We start from the raw sequence: 26,680 nt of genomic DNA on the forward strand, positions 1-26,680 counted from the left end.
TCACTCTAGGCAGCCTGACTCAGAGTCAGGGCAGAAAAAATAAAAGGCAAATGTTCGATGCTAACATTATACGAAGTCCCAAGGAGATTTGGAACAGGAGCAGTGGAGGAGTTACAGCTTCCTTTGTTCTGCTAAAAGGAAAAAGGAAACACATCAGGAAACCAGACTGTGGAGCACAGGAAGTCTCACTTTGGCTGATAAAAAGGAACTGATGTGAGGTTGGTTCAGATGCAGTTATAAGTCAATCAAGCTTGGAACAACAAGAAGAGCTATTCAGAAGAAACCAGGGAGCCAAAGCCTGTGTTTAGCTGTAGAAATGGTGCTTTAACATCTCTTAATCTCTTCCTTATCTTCTTGTTTGAAAGAAAGCTGCTATAAAAATGTTCAAATAAGACTTTTCTCATCATACAGAAATTGGTTTCCCCAACCCACCACGCCCTCCACTGACCCCACCATACCTTACTCCAGTTTCTTTTTTTCACTCATCAACCAACTTAAAAAACTGTATTCTTGCTGATTTGTCTCCTCCCCTCAGATCAAAACCAGCATTAGTTAAGAAGGGCAGGTTTTTGCTGAGTGAGAAATCAGCAAATGACTAATTAAAGGCTCTCCTGCCCGTTATGTTATTTTCACCCACTCTGCATGATTGACAAGCGTGGGCCAATACCCTAACGTTCAGTTCCTGGTGTGCAGCTTTGTTGGCTTGGAGAGGGGGGTGTTACACTTTTTTTCTTTTAATTGTTGCTTGCTCCTTTACAGCCCTATTGTGGGTTGATCGCTGGGTTAATCTATGCTGGAAGAACAGGAACAAGACACGTGCAAATAAAGCAGTAAGCTTAGCTATATCCATGGCATTTACTGCAGGAGCTTCTACTGAGCTCTGTTTCTGAACTGCGTTTTAGAAAAAAATCAGGAAAAGAAAGAATGCTTTATACACCTGAAGAGTCAGGGTCATTTTTTACAGCATCATGCCAATGCTGAGGAGAAGCAAGGGCAAGATGTCTGGGGGATTTAGCCTTACTTCTCCCACCTGTTTCCAGCAAGAGTTGTATATTCAATGCTCCTTAACCAGCTGTGTAAATCTTAACATGTTTCCATATAGAATCAAAATGCTTCGTTAAGCACATAGAAAGCAGCGTGGTTTTCAGAGGGAACAGTTACCTTCAAAAGATAATGAGAGCTTTACAAATGAAACTGGTTGCTTAGGTAAATGTGCACTTATGTGCCCATTTTTAGGGCTCTGACTTCAAAACATGGAAGCAAACCAGAGTTAGACACATTAAAATATCTCTGTTATCAAATTCTGATGGTCCCTGTCAGGTCATTATTTCCAAGTTTTACCTTTGGTGTTGTTTGTCACTTGAGAAACAAAAGGTTTATTGGGACAGACTTAAATGTATTCAGCAGTAATATACAGTAACATATATCCCTTTTGTTTAGGTCTCTGTCTTACAGCTAAAGGAAAATCTTTTGGTAGCGGAGGTGGGGGAGGAGGGAGGTAACGTTTGTGGCTTTACTACAAGAGACCTGTTTCTAGATCAGTGTTACTAGCTGTGTAGTTACGCATCAGTAATTATGTGGCCTGGGTAATGAGAGAAAGAAAGAAAATAAGCTGTAGATGCATTTACATTCTGAAGACTTGATAGTTGGAGCTCAGTGAAGTAAATTATGCATTGTCCTGTCCTGTTGCTGTATATACCAGCTCAGCTTAGGTTGGCACTTAGGTTGATCGGCAACCTGGCTGCCCAGGGTCTGCGATGACACAGCATGCAGGTTAGCAATGACTTGGGTCTGCCATCAGGCAAATTATTTCCAAAAGAAGGCAGAAAACCACATTTGCATTGTGATATTTTAGTCCTTACTTTCAAAAACAGCTATAAATATGCACCCACAGTCTTGTAAGAAAACATTTGTTCACTCAGAAAGTGTACTTAGGCATCACCCGTGGAAGTACGACAAGACTCTGTACAACCCGAGAAGTGCACTCCAAGCAGCTCTGTTTACCCACCAGTGCTATGCATGCATTGTGTGCTCATGTTCACATGTGCATGAGAGCAGGAGAGGCGCAGACACTGGAAATGGATCTGTTGTTCAATTCAGAACAAAAGATCTAAAGAGAATTTTACATTTGGGGGAAAAGCTGGCTTCAAACCAAGTTGTAGACCTTAAACTTAAAATATTAGACCTGTCTCTTCTAGGCAAGCCCTGCACACATTCATGCTTGCTCCAGCACTAACACCATGTTTCTGCAATGTGAGGTGTCTAGCAAACCCACAAATGTCTACAAATCTGAAGTTAAGGCTCCCTCGGCTCCTTTAATTTTCCTGCTTGTGCATGTTTGCACTGAGGTGGGACACAGGGTCTTTCATTAAGTAGTTGAGTAAACTCACGCAGAATAAGAAACTTTCATTTTTCAAAGGCAATCTACGGGGCGCTGTGGAAGAACTTCATGCACTGATGTTTTACAGGGAGAAAAAGCCTGGAAGATGTTCCATGTCATGCAGTTACATGTTCATAAGTTCTAGGGCTGATCCTTCTGAGATGTGAACTGAAATCAAGAGGAAAGCCTTCTTTAAAAGCAGAAGGAGAGGCCTGAAGAGAATAAACTGTTGTTTCTGCAAAAAATGCTATAAATGCCCTTCCCCCAGTATACCTCACTTTATCAGCATGTCATCTAAGGCCTTACTTTGGTGAGGTGTGAAGTTCAACCTTACTCATTGCTCCTCTTGATTTCTGCCCCTTTCTCATAGTAGTCTAATGAAGAGTTGTACTCTTTCACACTAAGACTCCAGCAACTTTCTCCGTAGAAGAAATGCTGCAAGGAGTCATAGAAGCTGGACCTCCCTCCAGCTTACAGCAGGAGTATCACGAAATTAAAATAAATAACTAAAATAAAAGCATGAAATCCTCAGGACATGCATGCTACTACTCAAAGTGACCACATCCTGTTAGGGTAAAATCCACAGTCGTGCAGAGACAACGCTCTACGACGCTCTCAGCACCTCTTTAAAGCTTCTGAGTGAAACCCCAAGTGCCTAAAATCTAAGCAGCTGTGCTGTTTTGTTGTGTATTAGGTTTGTTTCAGACTAATCTTCCTTCCCATAGCAGGAGCAATTCTAGTACAGAGCAACAGAGCTACTCAGTTTACAGACTCTGGAAAGACTTCCCCAGTGCTTTACTCGCGTAGCAAACGGGAGTTAGTGCTGATCACCTCGAGTCAGCAGCACCCAGCACGACGGCACGATCACGAGCTCGTACTGAGGCAGAGGGCATGCATTTGCACACACATTGCTAAGGGAAAACGAAGCGGTAAAAGAAGTAGCACTATGAAAATATGCCAATTGTCAAACATTTCTAACAGTTTTTTACTGTTGTGTCTTAGGAAGCCGTCATGCGATATATATGTCACCTGAGCAGCAACCCTGCTTTGGTCCCCAGGGAACAAAGAATTTATGCCTTGGACATTTCAGATGGTTTTCTTCAAAACTGCTTTTGAGGGACAGCAACATGGAAAGCCCGCAGTGAATAAACATCTGTGTGGAGTTTTTTCTTTCTGGAGACTCTTGCCCTGCGAGTCAATGCCTTGTTGCCAGGAAAGGCCATCTCTAAAAGGCCAAAGCCAGGGCAATTTAAAAATGGCAAAACAGACATTTAAACTGGCCCAAAAAGGAAACATGTTCTTAGTTCGAGATCTTGATGGCCAAGTTTCAGGACAAGAGCGAACGCCTACAGTTCACGAATGACAAGAAACAGTGATTGCAATAGAAACCCTACCCCACCCTTCGCTATAGCAACACCAGCACATAAGTTGTCTTCTCATGGAAAGAAAAAGAGACAAGTATAGTTGTCATCTACTTCGGTAATGCAAAATGTTCACTGAATGTCCTTCAGATGGTCTCTCTCTTATGTCCAGAGCATAAGGATAAACATATTTTCACAGTATGAAGGCAGCAGTTACAAACTGTGCTTTTTTATTTATTATTATTATTTATTATTAACATTTAGGCTTGGGCAAGCTTATTTTTTTAAATTAATTATAGTCCACATGTAAAGTGGAACTGAAACAATTAAACCAGTTTGAAACCACGCTATTTGTTATTGTGAGGAAGTCCACGCATGGGCATCTTGTTGACATTAGATGTACCCTTTTTTGATTTAATTTGAGGCAATAAAAACCCAAACCCCCAAAACACAATGTGAATTAAGTCAAAGCAGAACGTGATTTGAAGTGTCTGGAGGCATACAACAAAAATATTATAATTATTTAAAATTAATCCAAACATAAACCGTCATCGGTTTCTTTGGCTCCTAATCATCTTCTGCAAGTGTTGTTCACAGAATGTGGAATTAATATGGAAATGAATTAATAAAAATAAAGATTTGCTGCACTTCTTTCTGCAGAAAAGACCTTAATGCATCGCTGTAGAGGTCACTTTTCAAACCAGCCACTCCAACTCCCATGTCAGGTATTAAACAGATTATTTGAAGAATGCAGCAAAAATTGCCTCCCACCACCTCAGCAAGTGATCTAAAATAACTCCCCTCGCAATACATAATTATTTGTGAAGAAATAAAGATACATTCTGGAGCTGGTGCGCTGGCTCAGCAATGCCAGACGTGACGTAAGCCAGGGCATGACGGGGAAAGAAGACTTACAGTCCGGAGAGGATCCCCCCTAATATCTCTGTATGTGCTTGACATTCCCTGAGCTGTGGGGTAAAGAACCCTGACAACTTCAACTCACATTTGCGCAGGGTGTCCACAGAGGATGCAAGTGTAGACCAGGATCATCCTGACCACATCTATCCTCCAGCCGCACTCTGCTTCCCCGGGAGCATGCAGTGAGCCCTTAAGACAGCTCAAAGCTACAACAGAACTACCCATTTATTACAAAGTCACCCTGCAACTGGGCAGTTTTATAGTTAAATTATGCCACTTATACAACACCAGCCATCAGAAAGTCTGCTGTCCAAGCTCTTTCTGAATGGCATAAAAAGATTAAGAGGCAAGTACAGGCCCAGCACTGTGGACTACAGGGTGAAGGGAGGCATTTTTATAGTAGACTGGACTCAGGCTCCTTCTACATCGGTCAAGTGTGCAGTTAAAAGTCCTTGGCTCAATTAAAGCAATTAGTCCATGGAAGAGTTTTGCACAGACTTAAGAAAATACTGTCACTTGTCATCTTCACACTGCTCAGGAAGGCAATCAGCTGCAAGGTGTACCCCTCGAACATTTCTGCTCAGAGCTGCACAGCACTGCCTTCTACACAGCCAGGTATATTTCAGTTCGTGGGTGAAGTACTTCTGAACCACGCCTGCACACAATTTCATCTGCCCCCTCAGCGTGCTCTTGATCTAAATAACAAAAGAACCTTTTCCTCTGTTTTTCTTGCCATCTTTGTCATCTATGTGCATCTTTTCTGCCATATCATTTCCCAACCGGAGTGCACAGCTTTGAGAGAAAGCGGTGCTTACAGCCTTCAGAAGAGGTACCTGAAGGGTACGACTGCTTCTAAATTGCTGTCTCCTGAATACAGTACAGGTTTGTTTACTATGTCCTAGAATTTAGCAAATCTACCCCGAGGCACAGATTATATAGAGAGCTCAGCACATTAAAAACATTGAAGCATCTCAAGCCACATCCTCTCTCATTGCCCTTCACCTGAGAGAAGTCAGGCAAGGTGGCCTAACCCCTTCCTTTCGGTGGTAAACTGCAGCAAATCTGCCAGTGCATGGGTCTGACACTCCCTGGAAACCACTCGTTCCTCCCCAGCAAGAAAATTTGCAAGAAATCTCCTCTAATCCTGAGGGCACTACAGGAGCTTTCAACCACTTGTGCGAAGTGCAGAGAAGTGGTAAGTTACAGGAGGAGCTCAACAGGAGACGGGGATCTGCAGCAAGTTGCTGATGACCCCTGAATTGCTCAGTGGCCCCAAGATGAGACTCCAATGTACCAGGATCCCACCTCTCTTAGCTCCGACAGCCAAATGCTTTCTGGACTACAAGTGAAGCAGCAATACACAACAAAAGGCCGCTCAGCTGTCAGCGGGCAGATCCAGGAGCTGGGGCAGTGACCCAGGATGCGGCTGAGTTCCTCCTTTCGCCACAGCCTCCCCAGCACGACTGCGGGCCTAGCTGCAAGGCGTCGCAGTTCCTCATCTCCTGAGCAGGGGGCTGGGGGTGACAGTAACACCACTTTGCCACGCAGGGTGACAGGGGGGAGGAGGAGCTCCCAGTAGGCACCGTGGGCTCCCTGGGCCATGGCAACACTGCAGCACCTTTCAGAGGATGCTGCAGGGGGGCTCGTGGCCTGCGAAGAAAAGCGGGTCCATGTGTGCACTGCAGCAAATGTGCAGATGGGAAATTTCTGCACTTTCACTGTGCAATATTTAGGGCTCCACAAATCAAAGAAGGTTGCGGTGCACTAAACATATCCTGACTGAGGCCCGGGTTACTTTTGCTACAGAGTTGAAGAGGTGGTAGGGGAGACGTGCCTTATTCCTGCCATACCTCCCAAATTTTGTGCTTTCGATGTTCCTGCTTCCTCTCCTCCTGTCTGACATTTCCCTCTTTCATTCCCTCTTTCTTTCCTCTTTCCATTTTCTCTTCCTGCCTGTCTCCTTCCCTCCCCCCTTCTCTTGAGACCCTTCCAAACAGTGCACTTGTCACAAGCTGAAATGTAAAGGAGAAAGTTTCAGTTCCTGCCAGTTTGCAGCTTCTTTCTCCCCAGGTCAGCAAAAAAAAAAAAAAAAAAAAAAAAAAAGACTTTTAAGAAGAGATCAACACCCCACCCAGGCGATAGGCATCTTTCGAAATCCTCCAACCCAAACACACCCACAGAGTCTCTCGCTCCAAGGCTGCTCTGTTCGAGCTGCCCTGCGCTACAGCGCTCCCTCAAGAAGAGCCCGTACGAATTGCACAAGGGTCCCCCAAAGCAAGGAAGTGTACCCGCTGTGTACCCGCTGCTGCCTGGGCTTTGGGAAACGGCACGAGGCACCTCGAGGGACTTGGCGAAGGCTGGGTTCACCTTTGCAAAGGCCGGAGGACCGGCCGGTTTGGTGGGGGTAAAGGGAGGGGGAACCATTCTCAGCAGCGTCCCAGCAGAGTCCTCGCTTGCTCAAGGCCACCAGAGGTTGGTTATGTTCGTGGTTTTTTTGCCACACTCTTTGCTTCCCCTTCCCGCTGCCTCGCCCCAAGCTAGGGTGATGTTTCCCCTCCAAACCGCCCGGTCTCTCGCTCTCCCCCCAAAACTGCTAGAGGCAACGCACCAGCAGAGCCAGCAGCGCGCTTCGGGCAGGGCCGGGCGAGGAAATCAGAGCCGGCTGACATGGAACCGCCGGGGGCAGGCGGCTCCGAGCCCCGCCGGCCCCAGCCGCCCCCCTGGCGGCGCCCGGCGGCCCCGGGGGCTGGCAGCCGGGGGCCAGGAGCTGTCACTGCCGCTCCGCCGAGCCGGGCAGCTCCCGGGGGCCCTCCGAGCCCCGCCGCGGAGCCCCCGAGCCCCGGGGAGGGGACGGAGGGGAGGGAGGGGAGGGTGGGAGAGCCCCGGGAGGGTGGGAGAGCCCCGGCCGGCAGAGCGGGAGGAGAGGGCCCGGCCGGAGCCGGCCCCCGGCCCCCCAGCCCCTGCTGCCCTTACCTTAATAGTGCCGTCCATCTAGAATAACTTCCAGCCGGTACCAGCAATATTCCACACATTGACCCGGTTTAGCCTGCAACCGAAGCCTCCTGAAGCCGTTATTCTTCTCCCTCTTTCACTTTTCTGTGTCCTCCCAGTGATTTTACTTTCCTCCGCTTATCCCCTCTCCGGCTCTCTCCCTCTCCCTCCCTCGCTCTCTCTGCCTCTCTTTTTTTAACTTTGGTTGTTGCAGCAGAGCGAAAAAGAGACAGTTAACCGGATGAAACGTTTTTTTCTGCTAATTTTGGGAAGTGAAGTCACTCGAGGAGGAAACTTTCGTCTCTCCGCTGGTCCTGCCTTCTTGATCAAAATATATATATATTTTACATACAGGATATTTGCTCCATTTAGATAAGAAGGGGCAGAACAATAGCTACCTCTGTCAGCTCTTGTTTGTCGCTAGCGCAGCCAGCACGACGGAGACCTTGCCTTGCACCCCAGCCCGTATTAGCGAGCACTGTGTCATCCCACAGTTTAGTTTAACATGTTTTTTGCCTTTTTTTTTTTTCTTTTGGCTGGAGCAGCTTTAGCCTGACTCACTGAATTTCCGTCTCTTCCCACAGATTTTTTTATTAATGCGTTTTCCAGTCACAGGCAAAAACGAAGGGAAGAAAACCGTAAATACAGCTCAGTCGGAGCACGCAGGGAGAGAGGGGGAAAAAAAAAAAAAAAAAAGAGAGAGAGAGAGAGAAAGAAATATAAAGAAAAGCCAGACGATTAAAAGGTATTTAAAACGTAACGTGGCCCCTCTTCACGCCCGCCCCAGGCAGGGCTCGCAGGAGGGAGCGTGAGCCGGGGTCCGCTGCTGCCAGAAAGGAGCGGTGAGCGCAGTAATGCAGGACAGACAAATGACTCCAGCAATTAAAGCCACGCTGGAAATGGGGCTGCAGGAAAAGTGGAAGCTCTTGTCCACTTTCACCCCTGTCCCCTTCACTCTCAGTCATCTCACGGCTGGGATATCGGGCTGCTAATCACACAGACCTCAGATCAGCGGGTCCCCATCCATTTATTTCGGGGGCTGGGAGCACCTTTTCCAGCCTCCTCTCTCAACACCAGTTCCTTGCTAAGCTGTTAAAACCCCACTCAGACAAGAAAAACAAAAGAAGAAGAAGAAGAAGAAGGTAAAAAAAAAATCAAAAAAACACATTAATTGTCAGAACACCTGAAATTTCGTGTCAGAATGGGCACTGCAGTCAAACCGACCCAACACAGCAGCCTTTAAATCTCTTTTTCGACCTGGTGAGCCCTGACGTGCGATTCTGCCTTTCATTCAAACGGGAGCGATCGCCAGAAAAGAAACGCGCTTTCCTTTTTCCGGACGAGGCTGAAACCCTCCCAAGGACCCGAGGAAAGGAGACAATACGCGCCTGTCCAGCTCCACTTCCCCCCCTGCAAAAATAACAAGCAGCGAGCAGCGGAACACATCATGCAACGCTCTGGGCGTCCTTTATTCCCCACTTCTGCAAACCGCTGCAGCCCGAGGAGAAGCGCAGAGGGTGTAAAACAGGGAGGGTGAAGCCAAGAAAGAAAGTGTCAAGGCAGGAGGGCACTCCTGAACTTCAGATCTCTCGGTGGAGAGCATTACCTTGTCCAGTGCCAGTTGTGTCCAGGCTTTTTGTTTCCCCCCGTCTTTAGTCCAACCACGGGGCGGGGTGGGGGGCAATCAAAATTATATCCAAAGTTATTCTGCACCCGCCCCTTCCAAAAGGGAAATGCAATAATGCCACTAGTGTTTCTACTCGGCTGCGGCAGAGATGCCTTATTAATACTTTATTTCTCCAAGCCCGAAGCTGGCAGGAGAGAGCCGTAGATTCCCCTCGCCCCTCCCTCCCCGCCCTCCCCCCTCCTCCGAAATTAGCCTCATCAATTCAGCTACAATTTGGGAGTTCAGATGCAGACACGGGGCTGAACGTGACCAGACCTGGAGCTTTCGGCTTGCTGCTTGCCAGCGACTGAGGCCGCCTGCAGCCGGGAGGTGAAGGCAGAGGGGGGCAGAGGGGACAGCCCGGGCCCCCCCGCTCCTCCCCCGCCGGTTCACAAGGCAGGGGGCTGCGCGGGGTCCCCGGGGAGCAGCACATCTGGATGCTGCTAGCGGGGTCAGGTCCCCCCTTGCCTAGGGCCACAAGAACTGGAGTTCAATTAAAAGAAATCACGCTTAACCCTTTGCTGTCCCCGTTACTCTTTCTCTCTTTCCCTCCCCGCTCTCTCCCCCCCGCAGCCACTCTCTTCTCCACTCCCCCTTCAGCCTCACCACATGGCCGCAGCAACCAGAAAAGCAAGAGGTTAAAGGGAAGAGTGAAACGCATCCTTTCAAAACCCAAATGGTTTCCTCTCTAGACAGCGCTCTCCACCAGCCCCGAAAAACAACAGGGCTGGGGGGTGAGGGAAAGGACAGGCTGAGGATCCCGACCGCGAAAGGCAGGGGGGAAACACCGTGGAAAGGAGCCTCCGTCCTCCGCGGACCTCGCGGGGCGTTTTGTTCGTGGGCTGCGTGCCCGGCAGGTCTCGCTCGGGCTGGGAGAGGCGGGGAGCCGCGAGCCGCAGCCAGAAACCCCCTGGAGGTGCGGGGTCGGGGGGGCAGCCCGGCGTCCTGCCTCCCACCGCCTGCTGCGGGACCCAGCGCAGCGCCCGCCGTCGCTCCCGGTGCTCCCAGAGAGCGGCGGATGTCGGGCAGACCCCTCCGTCCCACCCAGGGGTGTTTTAGGAGCCCGACTCCGCATTTTATTGCCAGACGGGCACCAGGACCCCCAGGGACTTATTTTGCATGTCTGAGGATGCCTCAGAATGAAGCCCGTTGGGTCACCTAGACTGGATCCATCGGGGTGTTCCCTGCTTTACCTCTTGCGTTTGGTCTCACAAAAGATTTGTGGAAAGTCCAAGAGATCAGGTGGCGAGCGAAGTGGTTGAACGCTGTAACAGACAAGCTGAACAATCTGCTATTTGCCTCCCACATAATGTAACGACAGAGCCTTTGCTTCATCTCCCACCCCCTTTAAAAACAGAACAAAACAAAAAACCTTGAAGTTATCGCAAACCTTTGGGGAAAGGCTGCAATATTCCTAAAACAAAACTCCGTGCGCCAGGCTCCGAACCACGCTAGGTGATCGCCCGGCGACTGCCGGGGAGCAAAGCCGGGCGAGCGGGACCTGGCGGGGCGACGCAGCTGATGCTCCACTTTTGGATGCATATGTATGTACAGCAAAGGAATTGTGAGCCGTTTAATGTGGTTACCACCAGACATCTGGAAAACCATTTGATCTTGGCAACCACGGAAGATTTCAAATGCTTACATTGGGACAGGCTGGTAGAAATCAGTTGCTCCTCGATTATTATTTTTTAACTGCGCTTATGAATGAAACGAAATTCTCGTCCGGAGTTTTTAATTGTTTCAGTACTGATCTCAAGCGCTTGGCATGCCCCCACCTCCTCTCTTCGTCCTTATAATTGAGTTACGGTGACTGCAGCCTCACGCAAAGAAGGTGAAAACGCCGGGTTTGGTGAGATCCCACTGAAATTAATAAGGCCACACCGGAGGGAGCCAAGGCTATCTCACATCCAGTATCAAAGGAGTTAACCCCTCCGTGTAGTTCACTGCCGGTCTTTCACGGGAGTACATAACCTCAGAGATGCGCATTTTCTGCCTATAATTCACGCGGGATTAGTGCTCGTCATTTTCGAGTTAAAACCATCTAGTTATTCCGTAGGAACAGGCATAACGAAAACCTCGGGCCTCAGTTGCAGGTTAGAAATATTCTTTTCGGAGGAGGGGAAGGGGGTGGCTTGTTTCGCGCTCCTACCCCAGCAGCATCAGCTGGGCCCGCTCGCCCCAGCCGGGGGTCACAGAGGGGAGCCCCAGGATCCAGTTCCACGCCCGGCCTTGGTCACTGCAAAGTCGGGACGGGATCCTCTTTTTTTTTTTTTTTTTTAAACCCAACTTCTCTCTACGTGTACTGACATTCCTTGCACTAGGTATATCGGATATATATAAACCTTTCTATATATACCGTCCTCTATAAATGTAGTCACGGTGTTTACCCTCCTCCCTCGCCCGGAGCAGAGGCCAGCGCCTGTCCCGCTGCAGTCTGTACCGGAGGGAAAGTCTCCACCGGCTTCAGCGAATGTTTAAATTTTCCTGGTCTGAGTCTCCTCTGGCACCGACTGCATTGCAGAATGAAAAACGCAACGTGTTTTGTTTATTTTCTAAACCCACATTCTTACAAGCAAAAAGCCCAAACTACAGCCCTGGGATTTGATCCCCAGAAACGAATCCCACTTTAAACTGAACTAATTGGGCAAACCTCTGCTTCTCAGCTACAGCAATAAAGAGGAATCAGTAGTTTTCCAGCCCTACAAGCGAAGGATCGGGTCCCTGCTGCCTCTTGGTCCACAGCAACAGCCCATGGGATTTGGGAACTTGACGCCGGAAAGTTATTCACTGCTAATCAGCGCTAAGTAAAACATAATGTCTTAAAAGTAGCGTGGAGAAGATGCAGTAGCTTTGAAGCTGCATCGCAATTACGCGGAGAGTGGGTAAGCAGTGTCCTGGCTAGTTTTATTTGAGCTCCATGTCCCAGTAAAACAGCCCCCGCCCTCCCTTCCTCCCCCATCCCGCAATTATTGAAAAGCTAAGCACAAAAAAACAAAAATACTGAAGGCCAAAAAAACAGACGGCAGTGCACTAGCTCCAAACGTCTGGCCCCTCGCTTGAGGCCATAATTAATTTGAGATTTATTTTTATTGGAGAACCCAGTCTCGTCTGACCTTAGCCAAACAAGACTTCAGCTAGACCCTTGATGCGCTTGAATGGAACAGAATATTTCTAACTTCTCTTCAGGCATCCGTGCCTGCTTTGAATTTGTTCCTCAGACTTCATATATTTGGAGATTTGCAGGAAAGATTTAAAGCATTTTTCCCCCTTAGCCTTCACTTTCTTTTTCTTCCCGTTTTGCTCCCCTTTCCCTCCACACCTCCCCATTCTTTCTAAACACAGGGTTGGGAAATCACACGAAAGGCTGGAATACAAAATCCACTGGACCCAGCATGTTGGTGGGGGGCTTTTTGCTGTAAATTGTGAAAGAACGGAGCCATTAGGAGGTCACAGAGCTGGAGGGGGGCGGCTGCTCGAATGCTGGTGTCTGGCGGGGCGGGAGTCACCGAGTGTAAAATCTTGTCCCCTGAGCCCGACAGCCTGGTTTGTTTTAGAAAGGCGCAACGTGCTACATTTCCAGGAGAAACGACGTTTCTCCCACCTCTCGACTTCAATCCAATCGTGTCTTGAGGGCAGAGAGGGGAAGAAACAATGCCAGTCCTGCCCACGCGGAGCTTGCCTTCACCACGGGTAAAAGTCGGGCAGGACTTGTCGGGCACCGGGAAACGGAAGGTTTTTTTTCCCTTTAAAGCAGCGAGGTGGGTGCAAACAAGAGCTAAATCCTTAAGCAGCGAGTTGTCAGGACGCATTAATCAAAGACTTGCTAAAGTCTAACAACTTAACGGCGTTTCTGCCTCAAAAAAGGAGAACGATTCGGTGTATGCTCGGCTTAATCATCACTCGGGGTGAGCAAGACGTAAGAGCTGACGGCAGCGTCAGGCTGGACGTCAAGCTGGAACTGCAAAGAAAGGAAGCAGGAACGGGTAAGGATCCCCCCGGCAGGGACAAAACTACCTGAACTGGAAGAAAAAACAGTCCGTCAAGTCTCTGCTTTCCCCTGCTCTGCGAGGGTCAGCTCTCCAGCTGTTCTTAAAGGTGTGCTGCGGGTTTCTGCCCGCAGCCGCCTCTCCAGCATCCACGCGTCCCCGGGCACCTGTGGGACGCAGCTCGCTCCCTGCACGAGTCCCCCTGCAGCGCCTTTCCCTCCCGTAGGCATCAGGCATCCTCCCTGCCGCGAGATTTCTGCTGGGGAAAAGATAAAAATAAAAAAAAAAAACACCCACGAAATACTGGGGGATTCTTTCCTTGCAACCTGTGCCCGGAGCAGCCCTCTGGCTGCTACTGTTTCAGTAGGAGAGAAAGCGCGGCCGTGTCAGGGTTTGTCAGTGGCCTTCGCATTGCCCTCTCCAAAGAAAATCCTGATGTTTTGTCCTTAAAAAAAAATAAAAAAATTCTTTAGGGCTTCTGTAAACTTTCCAGGCAGAGGGAAAGCAAGAACAAACCAAATATTGTTTCCAGCCACCCAGACCATTTTGCCTTCGTGAATATGCTTCTTTGTACGGAACCACAAACATTATGGCTGCATGAAATCCATTTTTAAAGCGAGAAGTCCTGCGCTTGCACGATGGTTCCTTCTTCCCATCTCTGTGAGGCTGGACAAAAGACCCTCTTCGTTCCCGTTCAGAGGTCTGCCCGAAGACCATTTTCTGCACAGGTCAGCCAAAGGGAATCCAGTGTTTTAATGCGGGACACCCCAGGGAAAATCACCCCTAGCAAGGTTCACCTTGGAAGGGGAAGGCTGGAAAGGAGAGCGCGAAAGGAGGAGGCGCTGATACGATAGCTCTGGGGAAGGGGGAGTCTTGCAGGTGAAGAGGGCGAGAAGGGGGATTCCCGCACCCCAGCAACACTTTGCAGACATTCAAGAAGAGGAGGGACCCCTAACGCCCTCTTCTACGACTTCTTCGCCTTCCCCTGCCCCACGGACGGCGCCTGGCAGGAACCGGGGCTCCCCTCGGCCGCAGAGCTCTGGGCGCTGGGGCACCGAGAGCAGAGGCAGCGACTTCTCCACGCCAGGAGGGGAGAAGGGTTTGGATGTCGCCCAAGAGCGAAAGAAAAGCGACAGAATAAGACTCCCCGAATTATTCTTGCACTGTCTTTACTCACGTATTAAAGCACAGGCAGCAGCACAGGAGGAGAGTCAAGACTGCTGTGGCCCAGAGTAGCTTGTGGCAGTGGTAATAATTAAAAATGCAGCATGCAGAGGTCATGTTGCTTTGCTTATAGTCCTAACTCTTTCCATACCCTTGCAGTCAGGATTCCAGTGCTGTCTTTCAGAATTTAATTTCCCAATTATATTACATGTTTCATTCTCTAAAGTCAAATACTCATGTTTAGATGAGATTAGCACCCTCTGATATACTGTAAATTATTAACTATTTGCAGATCAGTAAGTCCCATAATGGCTTAAGGAACAGAAACAATTTATCTATGATTTAGAACAAATGAGTAATCATAAATGATCATAAATAATTTTATACCTATGATTTTCTACTCCCCTATTGTGTTAAGGCCCATACAAGAAGGGATACAAGACAGAATGAGTAGTGCTGTCGTGAAGTTATATAGGATCTTTTAACAGTGCTGTAGATGCAGACCCACGTGTCCTGTGATGTAAATCAAGGTTACAACACTGGCAAGCTGAACATTGCCAGTATGACTCAACACAAACCATCCCTGTTAAACCATTTTAAAATTCAGAACCTCTTCCTCCTCCAGCGTCCTTGCCCTACCTCACACTTTTGCATTTTGAAAAACCTGGTGAGGAAAATTGTGACCTGATGGTAGTCATAGGCTGTTTTGTACCTCAGGGGTACGACAGCAGATTTGTTCCTCCTAGGCCTTCTGGAGAACACCCTGCCAGCAATCCCCTCTCGTCCGCAACATACAGAGAGGAGGCATTCTTCTGCGCAAGGCACGGAATAAACCTAACACTTATATGTATGTATTACACATTTTATACTAGACACTGATCCCAATCGTGATTTTCTTTTGGAGGATGGAGGTACCATGTCATGAGCTGGGATTCCATGGAAGTCATAAATAAATACTGAGTCCATACCTCCCATGAGACAAGCAAATATGTGTTTGTTTTTTTTTCTTCCCCTCAGTAGATGGAATGACATGAAAAAAAAAAAAAAGAAAAGAAAATGGGAAAAGAGAAGGATTTGGAACATAACCTCTCACTTTTTAAACTTCTTGCTCACCGTGACTTGTCAAGTTGTCAAAGATGAGCGAGGGGAAGCAGGAAAGAGAAAGCAGGTGCTGTCTATAAACTGAACAGTGCCTCCTTCTTACACAGCACTTTCATCCACACTTTAAAGATGGAGAAATTGAGGAACAAAGAGTTGGAGTGCCTTGCTCAGGAACACCAAGCCCACCCCAGCAGGGTTGTATCCGTACCCATGTTTCCTGACCATCTGCCTCAATCATTAGGCAGTCCTGCCTCTTCTGCAAGTAAGCCAGTCACAGAATTGTTCTGTGTGCCCCGAGTGCACTGGAGTCTGTGGAAACTGTCACCAAATTCAGAGGAGCCAGATATCAACCTGACCCGTGTTTTTAAGGCTCCAATTCTCCTGTATTTAAGCATCTCCTAACTTTTAAGAACAACCTCACTGACCTTAAGGTACCTTTTTGCACCACTGGTATTGAACTGCCCAACTCAGTCTGTGGGAGGTATCTCCTTTGTCTTCAGAGGACTTTGGATCAGTCCTAAGAGATTTCTGTCAAAATCCTGCTGAGTTTTTTAAGCAGAGGAACAAGTCAATTCGCCATTGACATTGGTGTGAATGAAGCTTTACAGGCAAAATACCAAAGACGAGGCCCTTGCCCAAAATAATGGCAGCTGATGAAGGGTTGTAATAAAAGGCAGAGAGTTCAGCATCACACAGTTCACTTATCCCTCCACTTGCTGAAATGCTGGGTGTATGTCCAGCCGTACAAGTTCTTCCTGGTAGATAAAACACATACTTACATGAAGAGAACTTTGTCCAAGCACTTCGCCTGGAGGATTATACTTACTGAGAAGGCTATCCTGACACAGTTACGGACTGACTCGCTCAATCCCATTGGAATGTTAAATTATTTAGGCCTGCATCTTGGTTCCACTTAATTCGAAAGGAATCTTGCTACTAACTGCAGCAGCAGCTGGATCTAGCCTCACAACAAAAGGCAATGATACCATAATATAGGATGTCAAAAAGCCTTCATCTCTTCATTGTAAACAGAACACATCTAAGATCATTTCCCACACATAAGAACTCCAAAGAGAAATTATTGCTAAAGCCAGGCACAGACTGCATAACTTATTTCTTTACTTGAACTTTTAGTGAGTTTGCTTTCATGAGACTTTAATTTCATTTGTTTTCCACAGAGTTTATGTTCTTCTGGAATCTGGTCCAAAGCTACATGAATTTAATAAACAAAATTAAATCATCAACATTCCTTGAAACACTGAGCTATGTGTGAGAGTTTGGGGGATATTAACTGAATCTGGAATCTTGACCATTCCCAGTAGAATTCCCTATAGAAACCTGGTCTAGAGAGCTGCACAAGTTCACCCGATCGGGGAATACAAGTAATTCCACTTGACCAGGGAGCCCTCCCACCAAGCTTGCATTTCCAATACTAATACCTCTAACAAACTGCCCACAAAATGAGCTGCGGCCTAGGGATTATATACAGAAATCATTCAGTGAATCACTTCCAATAATGTGTATGTACATGAAAATCACAATCGGCACATGGATCATTGACTAAGGGAAAAGAAGAGAGAGAGAGAGACAGAGAGAGAATTCCTGTAATAAATTATTCATTACAAATTATCCACCCAGCTCTAGTTAACACCCTTCTGTGTTTCTTCAGCCTGGGAGAGAAGAGGCTTGTGTTTTAGATTTTCTCTAAGTGCTGTTGCATGCAGGGTTTGCCTTAAACGTGTAACCCAGATGTCCCAGGCTTGGTTTATTTACATTCTTGGGAACTGTTGTGGAAAAAAAACTATATGATGTCAAATATAATATAGTACTCAATTGAGTTATAAAGGGACAAGGCTGTGCCAACTCTTCTTTGGAATTTGTTTTAATCTTATGAAAGAGGCAGAAGCGGCACATTGAAATACATTCTAAGATTCACTTTTTAATTAAGAAAATGTACATAGATGATCAGCTATTCAGAGTGCAACATCTAGTAGTATCTGGCATTAGCCATCACCAGTAAAACCAATTGAAGTCAATTTGCCTACTGGATGGCATGGAAGAACTGCTCAAGGAAAAACATAAGTAATATTGTGGAAGAAATGCCAGAATTACAAGGCGTTGTGACAATTCATTTCTTCAGTAACTGAAAGAGATGTTTTGCTTCAACTCATTAAATATTTTTCCCCCTCTAAATCCATTTAGAAATGTACCTTTCAAAACCAGAACAGTTCGTATCATCTTGCATATTGAATTCAGCGGCTGGCACAGCAGAGGAATAGACAGATATTAAATGAAATTTAGCTTTGGTTCAAAACTAAATGGTATCTAGGAAATCAGAAAATTGGAAACCAATTTAAGAAACCACTACGATATAATATTGGTAACAAGCCACTGTTATCATACTGGCTTCAGAGTAAGAAACCACTACTATAATGTAATTCAGGACACTCACTATAATAGTAGTTATAGTATAATCCAGCAAACCAAGCATCAATGCTTTATAAAAGGCAAGACCACTTTAACATATTGTTGCTTCCTGATGATTCAACTTTTGACTCAGCCCTGCATATTTCCAGAACTATAACTGTGATACTTCAGACACTAACCCCTCTCCCACAGAAGGTAAAAGACCTTTGTTTTTTCTGCTAAGTTCAGTGAGAATGGGAATGAGACTTTCAACTAATACAAATGATTACAAAGTTTTGAGGATTGTAATTTTTGACATTACCTGTTTAAAGATGCTGTCATGTCTTACCTTGACGTAAGACGAAGTGTCTGGTACAGTCTGAAACATCCTTACTTGTTTAATAGATATTTTTAAAGGTCTTAAAATTGACCTGAAATTAAAAGAAAAATAAAATAAAATCACATATATATATATATATATAAATATTAAGGAAAACAAAAGAACAAAGCATTGTTTTAAAAATAAGGCTAATAATAAAATTTAAAGAAAAGTCATCAAGCATTTATGTGTACCCTTTAAAGAAAGGACACAGGAAAAACGTCCACCACAGTAACTAAATGTTAGGTAATAGACAGGACTTCTTAAAGAAGGGTTTTATTTCTGCGTTTTAACAGCAGTTTGTTTTTGCATTTGGGTTTTTCACCCCCTCAGGAAAAGAGCCTTCTTCACTTTTGACGAGAGCAGAGGGAAATGTTTGACATTTGATTAACTGAATTTCTTAGCCAACAATTAAAAGCCAGCTGAAATACTCATGTTTTCATGTCGAGACTAGTTAACCCTATTGACTTGTAGCCAAGGGTTTCACTTGGCTAAATGAAGGGCAGTTGCCTTTCGTGACTCATTGAAACCATTCCGAGCCATTAGCCTGCCGGCCTCTATTGATTTAAAGAACCTTTCTCACCAATAATAATTAAACAATAAATTTAAAAAATAGCGAACGGAAGTATCATTCCAAATAGCAATAAAAAGCCCAGGGTTGTCAATCTCAGCCTCTCTGTTTTGGATAGTGCCGTTCCTCAAACGCAGCGGAGCTTTATCTCAGGCTTGCATCAACGCGGTGCATCTGTTTTTCTGTATTTCTAAGACTCGACGATCTCCCGATGAACAGGTTTTTTGCCTCTCCCCCCGGCCCCCCAAGCCACCACGACAGAGATGCAGAGACTGACAACAATTGTGAAAAACTTAACGGTGCGTGGGAAAATAAATCTGTAGCCACTAACGGGTCTGACAACTATTTTTTTTTTCTACCCGCTTCTCTCAGGCTCTGTAGTCCCCTTGGAAAGCGCCAGAAAACCATCAGCTTACTGCAATTAGCGCACCGTTTAAAAGGACGCCCCCCCCCCTTAGCATGCAGCTCGTTAGCGCTGCTGCTCTGACGCTCCCGTTTTCCCGGGGCGCGTGGGGGAGAAGGCACGGATTTATGCCCGGTTTGCTGCCGGCGCTGTGCCACAGGCTCAGAGCCACGCGTGAAGCCGCGCAGGAGCGGCCAGCACGCCCGGCAGCGCTCGGGACACGCTGCGGGGGCCGGGCTCTGCCCTGCCCTGCCCGTGCCGCGGCCCCGCTGCTCCGCCGGCCGTGCCCGGCAGCCGGGGAAGCGTCCCCGTGCCCGCCGGTGCCTTGCTGTGGATGCAGCCGGGAGTTACGAGCACAGAGAAAGGAAGGGGGGGAAAAAAAAACCAAACACAACACACGCACACACAAAAAACCCAGCCCAACAACTCTGGAAAATAAAAGTTCTCTATCTGCACGTATCCCCCTTTTATTGATTTTTAAAGCATTTATTAGGCGGCCAGCTGGCACAGAAGGGCAGCTGATTATAAAATCGACAATGTGTTTCTGATAAGTACTTCTTTTTTTTTTTTCTGTCGTCCTCCCTCCTAACACATTCCAGTTTCTTTTGCTTCTGAACTTGCAACGGGGGGTGGGGGTAGGCAGAGTTGAGGGACAAGGTAATTTTCCTTAGCCAGTAAATTTTCTAGGGTCAAGGATTCACATATCGAGTTCCCCTGCTCCCCTCTTTGCCCCTGATTATCGCTCCCCCACCCCCGCTTACCTCCCTCTTATAATTACGCATGTTCATATAAATAAATACATCTGCATATTTGGAACCAGGCTTAAGAAGTCTGCTGTGGATTATTTATCAATCACATTGCCCTGCCAGCGTCAGCCGAAATATAAAAGGGCCTCAAAGCGCTTTTAGATTCACCTCTCGCTTATTCTTATTACTAGGATTTAAATGACTCACCTTTTTTACCCTTTCCCCTCAACCAGTGGCAGACCAGTTTGTAAAGATCCAGGTTGAGACCAAAAACAAAACTCCCCACCAGCTGTGGATTACTACCCTGCCGCTGCAGTTTTGCAAAGGAGAGATTAAACTTGTTAGATCCAAAGCAGCGCTGAAGTTAAAATTCCCAGCCCATCCAGACAGGCTGCATCAACCAGGCATTTCCTCAGGGGGCTTCTGCAGTGCTCGCAGCTCCAGGACGTGCTTTCCTTTCCCTCTCTTCTGTGCCCTCTACTTTTCATTTGATTTCCGTTTTCCCCTTATCAATATTTCAGCTGCTCCCTCAGATTAATCACGGCTATGTGACATCTTCGCCCAATGAGCCTGTCTGGCGCTACTTGCAACTTTAAAGAAGGAAAAAAAAAAAAAAGGGAAAAAAATTCACAACTTTCTTAAAAAAATATTGCTGAGGAGTCAAGCCGAAAGGAGACGCTGAGTGGAGCTCAAGTGCTACTTTAAATCCCCTTTTAAAATAAGGAAGTTTCAAATATCCGTTTTAAAATCATCGTTCCTTACTTTGGGCTTTTTTTTCTGACTCTTACCTTGGAAATAGTTAACCCGTTTCCCTCTGAAGCAAAACTGAAAATACTACAGACCACATCCAGCGAGCTCGCAGATGCACAGGGCTGGATAAGCGAGATGAAATCGTCTCAAGCCTACTCTCTCTCGGATCACGAATTCAGCCTTTCTCTCTTCAAGCCGAAAGCTCCAGACCCTTTTAGCTGCTTAACAATATTTACCAAGTAGTCACACATTTAGGGAGGAGAAGGAAAACCATCTTCAAGTCAGGGATACTTTCTCCCAGCGGTGTCACGCTTCTGGTGCACATTGCCATCTCGGAAGGGTTAGCAGATAATATTTTGCACTAACGTGGGGGAGAAACTTCCAGGGATTTTCGTACGACATCAATTTTAAATGTAACCCTCAGAAGGGTTACCAAAACTATTTGGAAAATGTCCTTCCACTCTCTATTCTCTTTCTCTCCTTCCCGGCTTTGCCCCAAATTCCAACATATTGAAACATTTTTCTCCTTAATAAGAGGAACATATAAAGTGAAGGGGTGAAAGGGCAACCTGGGAGCCGTGCCTAGAGCTCCGCACACAATTTACTCGCTGGTAGACGAGGCGTTTAGCATTCCTCCCAATTTCCAAGGAAAACAGACTCAGACCTGTACCCAGTGACCAGGGACCCCGCCAGAGCCACTTTTTTAATATAGAAATTCTTCGGATTCTTTGTTATTATTGTTGTTGTTGTTTTTGTTACGCGGGGGAGTTTCCCAGGCAAGGTAAGAGCCAGGGATTTTCGGAGGAAGACCTCGGGAAGATAACTTCCGAGGGAAGGGAAAGCCAAAGCGGCGGGGGACGCGCGAGGTGTGCAGCAGGCACGGCTCTTTCGGGGACCGAAACACTCAGCGTTGTCGTTTGTTAATGGCTTTCAAAAGTCGCATCCATCAGGGTTAAAAACGCCGTTTGCAAGCCTTGATCTCATTATTCGGCGGGGATGCGAACACCTCTCTACCCGCACACAACCGAGCTAGCCAGCGACCGAATCAGATCACATTTCAAAGTCATTTTTCATTCTTTTCTCACGTTTCCACGTGTGAATTACAAAAAACACGTCGCTGAAGAGGAACCCCGAGGGCTTACCATCGTGCTAACAACCCCCTCTTCCTATTCTTTCTGTTGGGGGGCAGCTAACGGGCGTTTGCACCTTTCCCGGGCGCTTTCCCCGGGAATTTCCTTTATTTTTAAGCAGACGTGCTCGAAATCGCAGCCTAGTTCCCACAGAGACACGCACAGGGCCACTGAGCACGGCGCTGACTGAACTGCAATGAAATAAACTTTAAAGGCTGGTGTTAACAAAAAGTTGGGACGTAAAGAACTTAAAAGCGCAGGGGAAATGCTTCCCCTGAATCCCGAGCTGGCTTTGCTACCCCTTGTAATCAAACCCCACAGTCGAGTCGAGAAACCCATGTGGCTAGTTGCAGTCATCTTGGGAGCTTTACTAGCCCAAAAGAAAATTGCTGGCAAATTGGAAACAGCTGCAGCATTGGAGACCAAAAAAAAAAAATCCTCCCCCCCTCCTGAGCAGAGAAAGTTACAGAAGTTTTGTTTACACAAATAGCTTCAACGCAGACATGACATCTCAAGTTTTCATCAACAAACCGTAGGTGACTTGTATGTAAGCAACATTTCAACATTCATCACTGGCAGTGATTTTTAAAAGATGCCAATGAAAGCTCTCCCTCTCGCACATCCGCACTTCCACCTCACTTCTGTGGCAGCTGCTCTTGCCTGTGCCTATGCCCCCTTTAACAGGGTGCTAGCAACACAAACAGTGACTTAAAACCCACAAAGAATTTTATCCAAGGGGGGGAAAGCTGACAAGTGCTCGATTCTCATAAGCCTGTTGGACAATTGCTAGAACAAATGAAACGGTGGAAAAGCTCAGAGTCCTGCAAAATGTGCTCTTTTCATGTTTTCTATTTATTAGATACGTTAAGAGAAAACAGACTCATATGAGTCCCAAATGTAGGCAGAGTATTAAAAGAGGCATGTGTATGCTCCAGCAATTACAGCTGAATTTGATTAAAAACGTCATGAGGACTGCAAAAGCAGGAGTTACCTGATACACTAACCCTGAGGTTGCTTTAGGATGAATTATAACACAATTCATTTTATTTTAATAGGTCACTATAAGATTAACTGTTTAAGGATGGAGCTGTGCTATAAATGTTTACATCAAACCAGAAATAAGCAAGCTTTACTTTCTGGTTGTTTAGAAATAATGTTTATTACATTTTAAAATTCCTCAACATGTTAATTAGAAATAAGGGGAAAGTATGTGAAGTCAAAAGGAGTTCCAGTGCTTGACATATAACCACACACACACTTCTGTGCTTCAGTTTCTCTTTCCTGAGAGGAAAATGTGGTGATTTTTAACTGGCCATCATCATTTCCACATGCTATGGGAAAATAATGGCAACAACTTTTTTCCCCTTGTTCCTCTCACAGTATTGGTCCTAAAATTGAAGACTATTAGCAGCCTGGGCCCAAGTTATCAACAAGATCAGCCAAAGCCTGGGGTGACGATTCTGTCCTAGTAGTCCAGTGAGATCAGTCACCACAAAAATTTGTGTGGCTGGGAGGGAGAGAGCTCGAAGACCCAGCTGAGCCCAGGAGGCAAAATCACACATGCACGAAGAACTTCAGGACACCTTCCCACTTTCTGTTCCCAAAGCAGCGAGTGTGTCTTTGAACTTGCTTTTGCTGGTACAAGCACATCTCACAGATAGGTCCAACCGATTGAATAAAAATAGACTCATAAATTTTCCCCTCAAGACAGGAAGGGTGAAACAGAGAACTACCAGGGAGAGATGTTCATCTGATTTTTCATCTGGTGTACTGCTGGGAAGTTTTTGGACGAGATAAGAACCCCTCTGTGACTGCAAATTGTGTGTGTGTGTTTGCTATCTTTAAGCAATGTCTAATACAATAGGTACTCATGCGTGGATGGAACTCTAAGAAACAGCTGAATTTAATAATCATTAGTCATAATAGTACTGTGTTGCTGAAATTAAAATATTAATTCTATAGGAAATTCCTACCTGATAACATTATTTTCATCTAGAATCAACACGAAGGTCAAATTTAGAATTTTAGCATGAAAATACATTTATCTAATGTTTACTTTAAGGAAAATTAAAGCGATCATCTGAGAAAGTTTCATTCAGAAAAATCAGAAAGACCCATTTCAGTGAAGACAGGCTGTTTGATTTTAACTAGTCAATGTACCTAAAAGCACTCTGAAAAATTCCACTGAAAATCAGCAAAGTTGTTATCAATGTTTTTGGGAAGAACATTCCAGGTTTGCTAAATCAATTTCTACCATGAAAAACAATTTTGAAATAAAATGTGTTTCACTCAGGTCTAATATTAATGATGAATGTGATTAGTTTATTAAAATAAATAATCATAAATGATTGATAAAATCATTATCACAACAAAAGAAAAGTTTTAGTTACAGAGTTAAAATGAGGGGTTAGGAAAAAAGGAATTGCCATAATTGTTAGGTTATGTATTACTCTTGAAAAAGGAATGTTAGGTGAAAGTTCATGTGTCTCAGAGGAATTAAAAATTTTGCTTAGTGGGAACAAGAATCTTTTACTGTCTTGGTTTGAGGAGGTGTTACTGATTGGGCTGTTTGACTAATGTTTATTATGAAGTTAGAAGAAGTGTGGTTTTGCCTTTTTTTTATTTAACAAAACTGTTCAAGTTCTCTCCCATCATTTATAAACATTTTTGGAAAATTATTTACAGTCTGTAGGATGCTATGTAACCCTCCTGTTAAACTAGGCTGGTTTGTGACTGGACTTGTATGTTTCTCAGTTCATGTGTTTTGTTTTTCTTTAGTTTTCTTATTAGACCTTAGAGATATCCTCCTGCAGGTAGGTTTAGGCAGTATATAAATGTTATAATGAAAGACATTTCCTGACCTGAATACAGTTTAACAGTCAAAAGGACAGGAAGGAAAGTTTAAGGACAGGGTGGTAAGACCTAAGGCCACAGAAAAGCATCCTGGTGGCAGAAACGGGACAGAAATTATTGCAAACCTTTTATGCCATGGAAACTGATGCTCCTGAGTGGTCCCCAGCAGCCTCTGCATGGAGCCTCAGCTCTCCTGAGACCTCTTGACTGTAGATGTGAGATTTGTGATGCCTTTTTTACTGGGATTTTTCGGTTCATCTGGGCACAAAATCCCAATTGACCAATGCTGCACCCTTCGCAGCGGCACCTGCAGAAGGCATACCTGTGCAGCCATGGCTGCCAGCAACACAGCTGCCACACACTCTGGACCTGATCCAAGGTCCCCAAACGAAGACTGGTCACGCTGATGTTGCTTTTGAGGCAGGGACATCTGAGGTGAGTGCCTCAGCGCCAGGCAGTGCCCAGGGCCTCCTCTTCACACCAACAGGGGGTGTTCAAGCTTGCTGAGGGACAAGGAGACCTGCTGGGGGTGGGGGGGGGGGGAAGAAGGCTATGGCTCTGGAGGGGAGAGGGTCTGTGCTGTGGGCTCCCTGTGACCCTTCGGGGTGAGGGAACGTTGCTGTGGGGGGCCCCTGCAGGCACCTCCCTGCCACCAAACATGGCGGACACTTGGCGAGGGGCCTTCCCGCCCTGCCAGGCCCACCCAGGCAGCGGCTCCTGTGACTGGCTGTTCTCTCCCAGGGGGCGGGCCCAGGGCCACAGGCAGCCAATGGGAAGCAGGAGGCACCTCACAGCTACCCGGGGTCAGGGAAATGGCCGCCGTGCTGATCACCTCAGCCGCGGCGCTGAGCCTAGTGCTGGCTGGTCAAGCTCAGGCCGGACAACACGGTGTTGCGTTTCCACCCCAACCCTCCCCTGCTCCTGCCTCACCTATTTCCATACCTCTGACTTGCTCCCTTTTTTGCCCCATAAGTCTCCTATGCCCCTTTAGGTAAATAATTCCAATATTTGTTGTCCCACATGCACATCTACCCCTGTCTTTCACTTCTAAGTGCAGCCGTGGACACCCGCCTAGCTGACACTAACCAGAAAAGTTGAAGAAAAAAGTGGAAGAAATTAAAAGCAAGCCTCTTCCTCCGACAGTTTTGCCTCTTAAAGAAAAGAGAAGTAGCAGTGACCCCACATTCACTGCAAGCTTCACTGCTACTTTGTTTTTTCATCACCAATGTCATGTGAGGCACCTCTCCTAGAAGAGAAGATCGAAACCTTTTTCAAAACACAAAACGCAGTGAGGCACAGCTCCCCTACCCTACAAAGTCCAATTCTACAGCTTGATCCCTTTGCGTCTGCTCGACCTGGGGTTTCTTCGAGCCCAGCAGATCAAGCCCTAAAGGCTTGAACAGAGCTAATGGGAGCCTGCAGCTCCCTGGTAGCCTCCACAGTCATTTTTGGCTTGAGCTCCTGGAGTAGCTGCTGCTCAGGAGAGACCAGGCAGCTGTGAAGACACATCTGGAGCTCTAAAGGGAGGCCATCTGCTCTGGTGTCTGCAGAAAAACAAACAAACAAGCAGACATGTCAATTCTTTCTTTCCAGAGCTTAGTTTCTTAAAACGACTCACCTTGTATTTGAGCCAATGGGGATGGTAAAAGAGGGGAGCAGGAGGGAAGAGAGGAAGGAGGAAGTCAGCTCCACCAAAACAAGGTAAACAGCTGAACACATTAAAAAAAAAAAAAAAAGAGGTGAATTAAAGTAAAATAAATGGCTAAAACAGCAGCTTGATGTGATTCCAAGTGTTTTGACATGGAGGCATGTTTCCCATTCCACTTCTCTGCAGAGAAGGTTTCTCTTCGAATTAGATGAACCATAAAATAA

General features: G+C 46.3%; 1 protein-coding gene across 8 annotated transcripts in view; it reads right to left on the reverse strand.

The window, feature by feature from the left end:
- FLI1 (Fli-1 proto-oncogene, ETS transcription factor) overlaps positions 1-20,726 on the reverse strand; it is an 88,908-nt gene extending 68,182 nt beyond the window's left edge. The window contains exons 1-2 of one of the 8 annotated variants that reach the window (XM_080567512.1): positions 20,283-20,726; positions 18,326-18,407 (exon numbers count right to left, since the gene is read on the reverse strand). In XM_080567512.1, the coding sequence (XP_080423638.1) occupies positions 18,326-18,364 (39 nt within the window). In that variant the 5' untranslated portion in view covers positions 18,365-18,407; positions 20,283-20,726. Of the gene's footprint in view, positions 1-7,632; positions 8,229-9,256; positions 9,517-18,298; positions 18,408-20,282 lie in introns of those variants that run through there. The other 7 variants (XM_080567511.1, XM_080567515.1, XM_080567514.1 and 4 more) reach the window with 7 other exon arrangements.
- Between the last annotated feature and the right edge of the window lie 5,954 nt (positions 20,727-26,680).

The sequence above is a fragment of the Anser brachyrhynchus genome (genome assembly GCF_964034855.1).
Source record: "Anser brachyrhynchus genome assembly, chromosome: 25".
Taxonomy (NCBI): domain Eukaryota; kingdom Metazoa; phylum Chordata; class Aves; order Anseriformes; family Anatidae; genus Anser; species Anser brachyrhynchus.